This window comes from Pyrus communis, chromosome 8 (genome assembly GCF_041283825.1).
Source record: "Pyrus communis isolate YQ-2024b chromosome 8, ASM4128382v1, whole genome shotgun sequence".
NCBI classification, from domain to species: Eukaryota; Viridiplantae; Streptophyta; class Magnoliopsida; order Rosales; family Rosaceae; genus Pyrus; species Pyrus communis.
In genome coordinates, this window is record NC_142572.1 from 1,420,540 (window position 1) to 1,432,921 (window position 12,382).

General features: G+C 35.0%; 1 protein-coding gene across 2 annotated transcripts; it reads right to left on the bottom strand.

Moving 5' to 3' along the window:
- Nucleotides 1–907: 907 nt before the first annotated feature.
- On the bottom strand, nucleotides 908–8,990 carry LOC137718104 (uncharacterized). Of its 2 annotated transcripts, none has more exons than XM_068457611.2 (11): nucleotides 8,509–8,990; nucleotides 7,482–7,716; nucleotides 6,885–7,032; nucleotides 6,152–6,250; nucleotides 5,609–5,766; nucleotides 4,741–4,906; nucleotides 3,884–4,020; nucleotides 2,776–3,466; nucleotides 2,485–2,597; nucleotides 1,569–1,824; nucleotides 908–1,450 (listed from the first exon to the last, which is right to left on the bottom strand). In XM_068457611.2, the coding sequence occupies exons 1-11, from the start codon at nucleotides 8,696–8,698 to the stop codon at nucleotides 1,154–1,156; spliced, it is 2,490 nt and encodes an 829-aa protein (XP_068313712.1). In that variant the 5' UTR covers nucleotides 8,699–8,990; the 3' UTR covers nucleotides 908–1,153. The 2 variants fall into 2 exon arrangements, with proteins under 2 accessions (XP_068313712.1, XP_068313713.1); XM_068457612.2 differs by having other exon boundaries at nucleotides 6,885–7,040; nucleotides 8,509–8,883.
- Between the last annotated feature and the right edge of the window lie 3,392 nt (nucleotides 8,991–12,382).

Here is a 12,382-nt window from a genome sequence, read left to right on the forward strand (position 1 = left end):
TGAAGGGAGGTGGTGGTAGCAGGGGCGATAATGATGATGGTGGGTGGAGGCGGCGGCAATGATGGTAATGATAATGGTGGGTGGCGAGGTGGCAGCAATGGCGCTAATGATAAGTGATGGTGGTGGGTGGAGCGAGCGGTTGTGAAGGTGATGATGTTAGTAGATGTTGGTCGCTGCATCCGTGATGACTATAGGTTGTGGCGGTGGCAGCAATGGTCGTAATGGTGATGGCTGATAAATGTAATATGATCTCTCTCTATCACAAAACTCTTAATCACATTATTAGAGCACGGATGATGAATCAAACCCCAGTCCTAATGAGATTCTAATAACTCATGAGTCATTTAAGTTAATTGAGAAACTTTCTTCCCTCAATCATACTTAATACTTTAGCTTAAGATTTCAGAATCACATCTTAGAGTATTTTACCTTCACATATTGAAAGCTAGAGATTTCTTCTTGTATACTTATGTGCCTCTATAAATAACTCCATTAACCTAACGATACATTTGTCATGCCCAAACCGAAGCATGACATGTTGCATTATCAAATTATAAAAGACCTATTGATAAGACAACTACAATGTCTCAAGTTTGAGAATTACTTGCATTATTGAAAATACTATAGAGTTACTTGCTTGACAAGTAGTAAAATACTCCATACGAGAACTCTTGTTTGATCACGTTGAATGTACTCCCCAACTATCGAGACACTACGCATGGAGTGTTTCTTGTTCATCCGGAGAAAACAATCTAAATCCCCTTCACTGTATTTCGTTCATGCGGCATTGTCAGATGATGAATGCTTACTAAGTTTATGATTTTGTGCCTCCATTCTCTCTTTTGTTTCTTTTGTGCACCGGCTTTGCATTCATTTAGTCAGATCTACTCGAATCAAACCACCCAACTGAGTGAATAAGAAATACATTGACACTAAATAGTTTCCAATTTTTGTACAATAATACAACAACAACGACAACAAAGCCTTGTCCCACTAAGTGGGTCGGATGTATGAATCCTAGAACGCCATTGCGCACGGTTCAATTTCTGTACAAATAATGTAACGAGAAAACTCTGGTCGTATTTTTTTTCTCCAGAACTGAGATAGTATATGATTTAATTTGTGAAACTACCACATATACGCCTACAAGAATCTATTCAGAACTGCTGCTGCCAAGGCTTCTTTCTGACTTTTCTGGGTCCTTGCTTTCCTTTGTATTCGGTTTTGGTGCTGGCTCCTCACTTCCAAAAGGCAATACAACTACAGGGGCTGCAGGCACTCTGTCCCAACGCTCCTTCAAGAGTTTCATAAACCTTTTAACCATTTCCCTCCTGAACTCAAGCTCCCGTGTGAACAGATCGAAGATAAAAAAGGCAAGAACATATTTGAAGGGGAAAATGAGGAGAATGGTTGCAGAAGATAACAACACCAGCGCAACCTCAGTCGTTATCTGATAAAAGTTTAAACAGATAAGATTACTTCTTGTTCAGCCCGAAGTAATTGCAAACTAAGCCATGAGATAACCATTTTTTTCCATAATTGTACGAATTTAAGCAATGAATACATACCTGAGGCTGACCAGAAAGGAAAACTGTATGTATTTTCAGAAGAGTGACATTCAGATTCTGTAAATAACTTTCCACATCGTGCATGGCATCTTTTACGGCTATAATTTTCTCAATGGTATTTGAAGGAGGCTGGTCACGGATAGTAATTTTTCCAAATGATCGTCCAAGGCGGCCTTGCTCCTTTAGCCCCTTCAATGTCAGCATGACAGCTGCCAAAATTATCAATGCCGTTGGGAATACATATGACAGCAAATTCCTGGCAAAGTAACCTCAACAGATTAGCCTATGGTAAGATCACAGTGTGGAAATTTTAGGGAGTTAAAAAATAGACGGTTCGGATCATTGAAGTTCAATGTGGAGTGGGTCAAACAACAAATCCCCAATTTTTTTTTTAAAAAAAAAATGGGGATCCTTTCCCTTAAAGGCCCTAGTTAAAAGAAAATGAAAAGTTCTCGATGCGAAAACATTGTCAAGGCACAAGGATGCATTTAAGGAGAGTGTTTAATAACTTAGTCATCTCCCAGTCAGTGTTCTTGTAAAGAAAATACAGACCAATATCTCTTTAACAAGCAATGCAACCATATCCATCAGTCAACTTTTTAGGGGTAACTTATACAATAACTGAACAAATTATAGCATCCAACAGAAAGCCAAAGGGCAATAGGTGGAGATGTATACTGCAATTCAAGCTTTACAATCCCATTGTGACACATAGACTCCTCATCTCAAGTTCTCAACACACACCCCTTACTTATGTTTGTAGGTTTTAACACGGATAGTCTGATCCATTCCATTACCTAGTGGCAATCAGTGGAAAGGCCTAAGACATCATATACATTGCAATTTGCAACACAAGGATTTACATTCCTTTTGTGGGATATACTCTCAACAATAACTCTACCAGAAATGAACCTACCTGAAGATGACTGTATAGGCAAAGGCAAGAAAAGAAATGGTCGAATATGGCTCCTCCCAGCGCCTAAGTTTTTCGAAATTTCTCACAGTTATGGTCAGGGGAAACAGAAGTTCCTGCACAGGCAAAATGGCACCAGCATTGGTTACACTACGCTTCAAACAAATGATACAAGAAACTAAATGAAATGTTTAGTAAAACAAAGCCATTGAAGAAAAAAACATGCTCACTGTGCAGTGAAGAAAGTAATAGAAAGTAGAGATTGCATTCATGGAGAAGCAATTTATAACCAACCTTGAATAGATCAATGTTACTTGGTATTCCCTTAAGTGTCGCAGCATCAATTGTGGCTTGAGTTGTTTCAGCTTCCTGCCATTTTTGTTTGCATGTTCTTGTTGCCTTTTCAACAAGGGACACATCGGCAACAACAAGATTTTTACTTAAAACTAGCCCCTGTCTTGTTGAAGTGTTCTTCCAAAAGGTAACAGAAGCACTTGAAGCCCAACATGGAGATCTCTTCCATTTGTGCAAGTAAACACTGCCATCTATGTCAAACACATGATTGCTGCTGCTTTCAATCATTTCATTAGAAGCCCTCACTCCTTGAGCTGGCTGGTAGTCCGTCTCTAAATACTTTGATATCAATGGTCCACCCCAATAATTTACTGCTAGAGTCTGAGAAACTACCTCACCAAATGGTGCATACTGTAAATATGTAAACTGAACAAGTTTGGTGGGATCATCCAACAACTTCCCCATAAATTGAAGAGCCTGTAGTCTGGCTATACTATTAATGGCAGTGGCCATAGCTCTTTCCTTCCCTTTGTGAGCACCATAAACATGAAATATGGATTCATCATCTTCCTCCGGTCCATAATCACTGATAAACTTGTGTACAGCATTAATTTCACTAATAAAAGCATGCCAGACGTCTCGCCTCATTTCTCCACCTAAGTCCACAAATTCAAGCACCCATGTTTCTGATCTGTATAGTTTTATCTCAGAGATGAGCTTCTTAAGAAACATCAAATGAACAAAAAAGCATTTGTACAGACAATTAGAGATAGCTTTTACAGTCATCGCTAACATGATTAATAGATCCTGAACGTGTCTTACATAAATTCAAACTCAGAAGATTTAAACTGAATGATATCAAAGAATTTATTAAGATGATCTTATAATGTGCGGTAGTGAAGCTTTAAACAATTTTTAGTATTTATTTCTTTTGTTTCTAACGGAGTCTGACTATCCAAAGTGAATATTCATAAACAACAAATTTTGAAATGTTTTCATATTTCATGCAAAAATGGTGACGAGATATAAAATGAAACATAGATGGTTAAGCACTCAGTAGAAAAGAAAAACAAGAACAGGGAGTCCGACTGTCAAGAAGCTTACTCACTTGGGACCATATGATATAGAGACGGCAGAGTCGAAGAGACCAGAACCAAAAGGTCCAACTTTTGCTTTCTTAATCTGTAATCCTTGTTTTGTAAGATCCAATCTTATAGAATCCTTTTGCCCAGCAAGGCCAACGGCCTGCAGTATCAAATGAAAAATAAGACTGATTTGAGGCTAGCAATGCCACAACTCAACAAAAAGTTTAGAAAGAAGAAAACATAAACAGAAACATATAGTTCGATTTGCAATGAAAGTATATCGTTTTCTAATTGATGAAATAAGAATGAATTGAGACCAGCAATGCCCAACTGGACAAATGTGAGAAAGGAGAACCAGGCAATACTACTTCACAACACGAAAAGGGAAAACCAAACATAAATCAAGGAAGAACAAAAGTACAGTTACGAGTCTCAGGAAATGACCACATAAGAAACTGCTATTTTACAATACATCATAAAGCATCTAAAAGCAATACCCTAAAGTACTAGCTATATTGGTTTTCGCTCGAAGAAACATCACAACATGAATTTTCAACCTGTTCCAAGTATCAAAACACTGCTAATTTACTAACCCTACACTGGCTAACCAAAATCTCTACACCTCATACCATCAAAATTTAGGCGTAAAAGAGTAACAAGCACGAAGAGCCATAGTGCTTTCTTCTTATTTTTTGTTAAAGAGCCATAGTGCTTTCTTCTTTTTTGTCGAAGTGCCATAGTGCTTATACAGTTTACATTTTACCAATAACCTAATGGACTTAAATGGAAGAGGACATGAAGCTACCCCTCAAATTCCAATTCAACAATTTGATATTAAATGTCAGTGTAAAAAATTAAAACTTATAAACAGATTAGTTACCTCGAAATAAATTGCTTTATCAGTTAATGTAACTTTTCCTGGCCATGCCATATTGTTCTCCCATTTTAGGACAGGCCGCTTCCTGCTGGAACCAATGCATGAAATTCTCTCCTCAGAAAGGTTGGAACATTGTCGAGTCTGGTATGATTTTCTTCCTTCGTGAATCCTACACAAATAAGACTAGTTCAACTTGAGCTTCCTTCATGAATCCTACACAATGAGGCATGCGCATAAACCTATAATGAAAATGTAATACCTGAGACATTCGTACACAATGTATGGAAATTAAAAGCAGGAAAAATGAAAAATTTGGAAAAGCATGACAAAGGTCATCTTGATCAAGCCATAGTTATGAATCTTCTGACCATGGCAGAGGGCTCCAGTTGTATCCCTGATTCCCTTGACCAACCCTTAGGCAGCTCCCTAGTACTTAAGGTTCTAAGGAGACTACTGGGGAATCTTCTCCACTGACAGGGCTAAAGTGACTGGCAGACACAAATTCTCGTGCCAAACTAGGCGCATTCTATACATTGTTCGGGATGAGGAGGCCTCTACAATGAGTTGGAAACCATTCTAAAGCCTATTTTACAAATCAGTAAAGCAATCAACAGCTTTCAACTCTTCCTATCAAAACCATCAAAGGAATAGAAGAAAATTGATGTTAGGTACTTTTGTTCAAGACATTGTGTAAAGAAAAAAAAGCTCACTTTCACTGAAAGGTTTTTTCAATGGTTATATGTACGGAATTTTAATCTAGTTGCAGCTCACGATCATAAGTATATTGATTAAATGCTCTACTTGTCATAGTTATCAGAAGACTTAATTCAAACATATAAGGTTAGTAAAATAACACAAGTACGAAACTCACTTGAGAAGTTCATGAACATAAGTCAACCATGTGCTCAGAGAGATGCCCTGTTCATCACCGGCAAGGGCCTTAAATAGATTATTCACTGTTGACCTATCAGCCACACCAGAAATAGCAGGAGCCATTCGAACAAAAGCGTCTTCTCTGACAAGCTTTCTCTGCTCACCAGGAATAAATAAATTTACTTTAACTGACCACTGTCGTCAAAACAATGTGAGCATGTAAGTTTAACCATTTTCACAGGCTAGAACCATGTAGGTTTAACCATTTAGCCTTATTAAAGTAATTCCCTAGCATGTTCTCGGAGATGACAATTGTTATCCTAATTAACTCGTAGAGAATGATATCAATCATATCGTCCATGCCAAATTTGGCGCACCCCGCTATTTTCATCTAACTCATGATAGTCACAGTCAAAATTTCAGTTGTAACTCAAAGTGTGATGTAAGTATTTATTTGTTAACCATATTTGAAAGAAATTTCACTAGTTTCAAACGCTGGTTTATATAATTATGTAAATAAATAGATATCTGAAGAATGAACCTGAAAGGAAGCCTTCTCCGAACCATTAGCAAGATCTTCTCGATAAGGATTCTCCCATGCAAGCATAGTTATAAATATAAGTCTTTGGAATGGAGGTTCCTGTAGATGCACCAACATTTTAGAGAAACAAGGACCAAATTACTACTTGTGCGAGAAACTAATCTCAAAAGGGAAATTTTGCCGAACAGAATAAGTAAATAAAATAAGCTTCAACTACCATATCACCAAATTCAAAATTCCAGAATTCTAAAGACAACATCAGGTTTCTATGTTCAAGACACAAAAAAATAAATAAATACACATAAAGATGGTTACTATATGCACAATTCTTATACAGCATCATAGTACCATTGAGGTCATCCATCATACTACATTAAACCTTTTATTCCAAGAATATCGCTTGCAAAATTGCTAAACAGTTGAAACAAGAGGACAAAAATAAAACAAAGGAAAACAAGTAATACGCGCGCAGATTGTAATATTATTCGCTCTATTTCATAACAAAAATGGTTAGACTTTAAAAAGGTTAGTGAATTATATGTACTTCTAGACGGAACCACTCTAACAAAAGACTCCAATCTTTCCCTTCACCATACAACAGTAAGAATCTAAAAACTCGAATAGAGACAACGAAATCAACATATGAGATATTCAAGAAAGCAACATATGGATAAACAAATTCTTATTCTAGAGTGATGATAAATGAGTTTCACTTGCACTAAGTACTACTAACCTTGAGGGAAGGATGAATATCAGAATTATCCCTTGACAGAAACCTGAAGCAGCAATATTCTATCAAATTGCGAGCATCATTGTATGTAGACTCAGGAACAAGTGCTTTAAATATTTTCTGCATCTTCTGCCCTGTCAATCCATTCATCCTGCATATCTTAAGAGTCAAATGATAATTCTTCTGTCAGTTTGATACCTTGATAAGCCTATAAAACCAAGGAAGCTTTTGCATAGTGGATTAAAAACTTTCCCCAGTCAGGGAAAAATGGGAATAAACCATATTAGAGTGCACAGGGCAGGAAAATTGAAAGCAAAACTGTCTCTGACATTTATACAAATTGGAGGCCAGTTTAATGCAGTAAGATGGTTTGTTGATGCATTGCAGTAGGATACTTCTTCCTTTTTAAAAATCCCTTACTTTCTTGGAATAAAAAGTTTTTCGTACCAAAAAAGAAAAAATACAGGTAATGTTAAAGCGGTTCATCTCACGGGCAAAATTTCATATTGCAAATAAAAAACCACGTCACAATGGAGACAGATGTAAAAACTTGAAGCCAAATATTTTGACTGACAAAGAAATTCGAACCAACAAATTCACCTGCTAAATTGCTCTATAGATACAACAGCAGCTAAAGAGAGAATTCCATTTGGTGTTCTGCTATTAATTGTCTGTTCTGCCATAAATATGCCCTCCATATCTTGTGTCTCTGAAGCATTTCTAGTGACAGGCTTTTTAGTCTGATCAGTTCTTGCCAATGGAGACGTGGACGCCACTTCATTTAAAAAACTTTGCGTCTTTACCAGCCATGAATTCAACTTTTCTTGTACTGCATCTGTCAAAATACGAAAATACAATAGTTTTAGACAGCCAAAACTAGAAACAAGATAAAAGAGACTATTTTTAAAAGTGTTTAACCTAGAGCTTATGATATCAATCATATCATAACCCTAAACAAGCAGTAGGTAACTATGCATTGTTTTCCTTATACTTTCACTTTCCGCATTGCAGACGTACTAATTGTTTGTACTTTTCTCTTTTATCCACCCTTAACATTTCAAAATGAGAAGATTTTTAGATCATTCAGGAGTCTTATTATATTTCCCACAACAGAGAAATGATAAAGGTTACCATTTGCTATATTATACTTTACGAGACCAGAAGGTTCATGAGGCCTTTCCCTTGATGATCAGAAAGGGACAACGGCGGAGAAATTATTTTTTGCCATTGCCTGCAAACTCATATGATTTCTCATAAGTTCAATCATTCTCTTGAGCATTCTAATTGAATGAACGAGACACTTATGACTCAAGAGCTAGCCAATGGTATTTTTTTTTCTCTTTCTTTTTCCATAATTGGAAAGCTTTCCAACGAATTCGAGTTCAACCACACTTAAAACAAACATTTAGGAACCGTTCGATAACCAATTACGCAAAAGCCTTGGGACATAAAATTGCACTATATGAGATTATCAGTAGATCAAGAAACACATGGATTTTGTTCAATATGTGGTTTATGATATCCATAACTATCACCAAACCAAGTGAATCCCACAATTTAACTTCAATCAATGAAACATGAAGAATCAAGAAAACTAATGGAAAAAATAATAAACAAGCAGACTCACTTGCATCAAAGTCATTGAGCTTCCACCTATCCCCAAGAGACAGCCCCACAATCCTGAACCGCAACTTGTTACGCTCTGAAGAATTCCCGGCACAATATCCAAGCCTAGGACGATTCCCACGCCATGAAAATCCAGAAACGGGTGCAGCAGGTGATGTTTTCAACTGGGTAACTGAGATTTTGGACAGCATCTTCTTCCTTTTCTCTCAAAATTTTCAGGATTCGAGCTCTGAAACCGAGTAAGCAGGAACTTGGTTGCTGTGGAAGCGTAGGAGAAAAACTTAGTGGACGAGTGGGCAGACAGAGAGAGAAACGGAAAGTGAGTGGCAGGCTAAGCTTATTCAGCATGCTAATCACTCCATGTGATATGGCTGATGAATGAGCAGATATCTCCAAGCTTCCGACATAAACATTAACAATTACTCGGAGGTAAATAGCTTCGTACCTTCCAAACAAACCACACTTTTTTTCTTGGTTATATCCATTTTACCGTCCTCAAGTTTTCAATTTTCAGCTTTTCGTAGCCATAGTTTTTTTTCATCTCAATTTCGTGCGGTGATTATTTTTTTTTTTTTGAAAATTTTAACGAAAAACTCTCAGTATTATTCATTTTAACGAAAAATCATATTTGTATACTAAAAGTCAATCATGGTACTATTCACGTTACCTTTTATTTTATCTTTATCGTTAAAACTCAAAGTTTTTAAACCTTTTTCATTAGTTTTTTTTTTTTTTTTTTAAGACTTTTGTTAGTCAATCCGTTAAGTCTTGTGATTGCATGGTAGACCCTTAGCCGGCCAAAAAAAATCAAAATTATTTTTAAAAGTCATATTTTTTTAAGGTAATTTTCACTTTATTGTCATAAGTTTCGTCAAAATCACATTTTACTATACTTACTTTTTTGTCTTGCTTTTATAACTAAATTTGATTTTTCTGCCATTTTTAGACTTTCTTTAGACTTTTTGTTAGGAGTGAGCACGAGTCGAGCCGGATTTATTTTTAATGGATCAGAACTCGCCTTGTTTTTTTTTTTTGTAAACGAGTCTTAGCCGGTCATAGCTTCTGTATTTTTATTAGTAGAACCGGCTAATTTGGATCCGTCTAATACGATCCGATTCCGTTTTCTATCATGTCATACAACAAAATAACAATAGAAAAACAATCTCTATGTGTTTTTGTTAAGAAAGAATTACATCTAACAAAGTCAATAATACCAACAAATGTTCTAAAGGAAGAAGTGTGTTCATCTTTTTACTTAGGGTTGGGTAGATTTAAAATTATGGATCATGGGCTTCATTGTGGACCACTTATAAAATGGCAAGTGGTAAGACAACCATTAAACAATCCAGGGCAAGTAACCTGCACATAAAAAATTAAAAGGAAGAACAATATGGTTTTATATCAGGTCGGATAATACAGTTCGAATCTACAGTCCAAAGACCCAGATGCCCACCCCTATTTTTTGTCAAGTATTTCGTTAATTGATGACATGACGTAACTTTGACCCACCAAATTTGCCAGGTAAAGCAACATATTAAATAGATATTAAAAATAATTAATTAATGAAAAAAAAAGGTCAAAATATATGTCAAAATAAAACCATAGCTAATTTAATAGATAAAAGATGTACAAAATATACTCTTAAATATCAACATAACAATTTTTTCCGTTAAATTAGCTAATTTAAATAGTGAAAGTGTAGCTTTGACCCACTAAATTTGTCACATAAAACGATATATTGTTTTCCGTTATTCTCAAATGAAAATTACATGTATTACAATTTTCGAAAAAGAAATTTAAAAGTCTTGAGTGTTTATTATATATATATATATATATATATATATATATATATATATATATCTGTCCAATACCCCAACTCGATGAAAATCCTAATCCTATATATACCTCCAAAACCCTACCTCGATGACAATTTGAAACCCGTATCATCATGATAAATGAAGAATATAGTCACAGCTGCTTAGCTTTCCAATACTCTTCATTTATTCATGCCAATATAAAGAAATTAAAATTTTATTTTGATTCGCAATTAGTTTTAGCGTTTCAAATTCTAATAGTTTTAATATATCAGTGTGTTATTAAAAAATATGAAACCATTACGAATAACAAACATCATCTTCTTCAAGCATATTCCAGATGTTACCCAACGATTATTGGGCCGAGTTTTACTAGGAAAGCTGCTTACTTGGTGTATGATGTATCCAAAGGAATTGGAGTACAATAATAAGGATAATACTTGGTTACTTAAAGATGAATATGAATTCCTACTCAAAATTCTTAGTGTTTTAATCGCGGAGCTTTATGCTTACGATCAAAACCGTTCATATTATGAATCACATTGTAAATATTATCTCTACAAAAAATAAATTAAAACTAAAATCGTTTAGTCAGTCTATTGTAGTAAATACATAGGCGATCTGTAATGTTTTTACCAATACCGTTCATTTGTTTGTAAATAGTTTAAAGACTAAGCGATCTTAGTTTTAATTGATTTTTTGCAGAGGTGATCTTTATATAGTGATTTATAATAAGAACAGTTCTGATTATAAACACGAAGCTCTATAAATTGACAACGAATAATTTTGAGAAATTTTAAGTAAGAATTCTTACTCATCTTTAATTAGCCAAATATTATTGTAATAATAACGGCAAAAGCGCGAGGATCGTAAGTTTACTTATATTGTTTACAAAAATTATTTAAAATTATTTTACTGCTTACATTGGGAGGGGCATCTGCTCACGCTTCTGCATGGAGGATTCACTATGCCCCAAATAATTTTCAATGAATAAAAGTACTTGGTTGATGCTCTTAAAGGAATCAAACGGGTTAGAACCCGCGGTATATGAAAAGACATTAAGAGTTCGTTTAGATATGCTTTTAAAATGACTAAAAGTGTCTTTTGTGAAAATATTTTTAAAACTCATCTTTAGTAAAGATGCAAGTAAATCCTGGAAAAACATTGAAAGTGCTTTCTAGAAGAAGCAAATAACTGGTGTTTCTTGCAGAAAACATTTTAAGTGCTTTTGGAACCCAAAAAAATTTCCCTAAAAATGCTTTTAGTTATTTTAAAAGTACATCTAAATGAGTCTTAAACGGTTGGAACTCAAATTATATCCTTGCAGTATAAATGAGAGAAAGATAGCCACTGTTTGTGTGATTAAAGGTTTGGGGCAGTCATCACAGTTCTTCGATATTAACAGAGAGTATTTAAACTAAAAATTATATCCTTCATATTGTTGGAATAACCTGCTAACATTGCCCGCCAAAATTGAAGAAAATCACGTGTTAAGACAATTTATTTCCTTGTGTAATCTTCTTCTTAAAGATGAATAGAGCTGAAAATTAAACTGTTGGAATTAATCTAATGGTTAAACATATGTGTAAAAATATGTGTTAACAAGTTTGTTTTTTATCCTAACCCCATATAATATCTCTAAAAACCTACCTCGATGAAAATTTTAAAGCTGCTTAGCTTTCCAATATTCTTCATGTATTCATACCCTGATGAATCTTAATTCATTGCATCATGTCGATATAAATAAGGTACAAATGTGTCTTGATTCATTTTATCACATGATCAATTGTACTTTATATATACTACAAGGTTTGTGCCCAAGATTTATCTTTGAGGCTCATCAAATTCTTCTCAACTTCTACTTCATGTTTTCATCTTCTCTTGAATAATACTTTATGATAACCAGAGCCTTATGACTTGTCGTCAATTTTTTTTTTTTTTTTTTTTAATCTTCTATCATTTGTAGATGTTTTCCAGTTCTACTTCTCTATTGCTTCCTCTGGTTCCCTTGATTCTGCCTTCCTGTCTGTTTCTCATGCCATCACCGTCAAGCTCAATCAA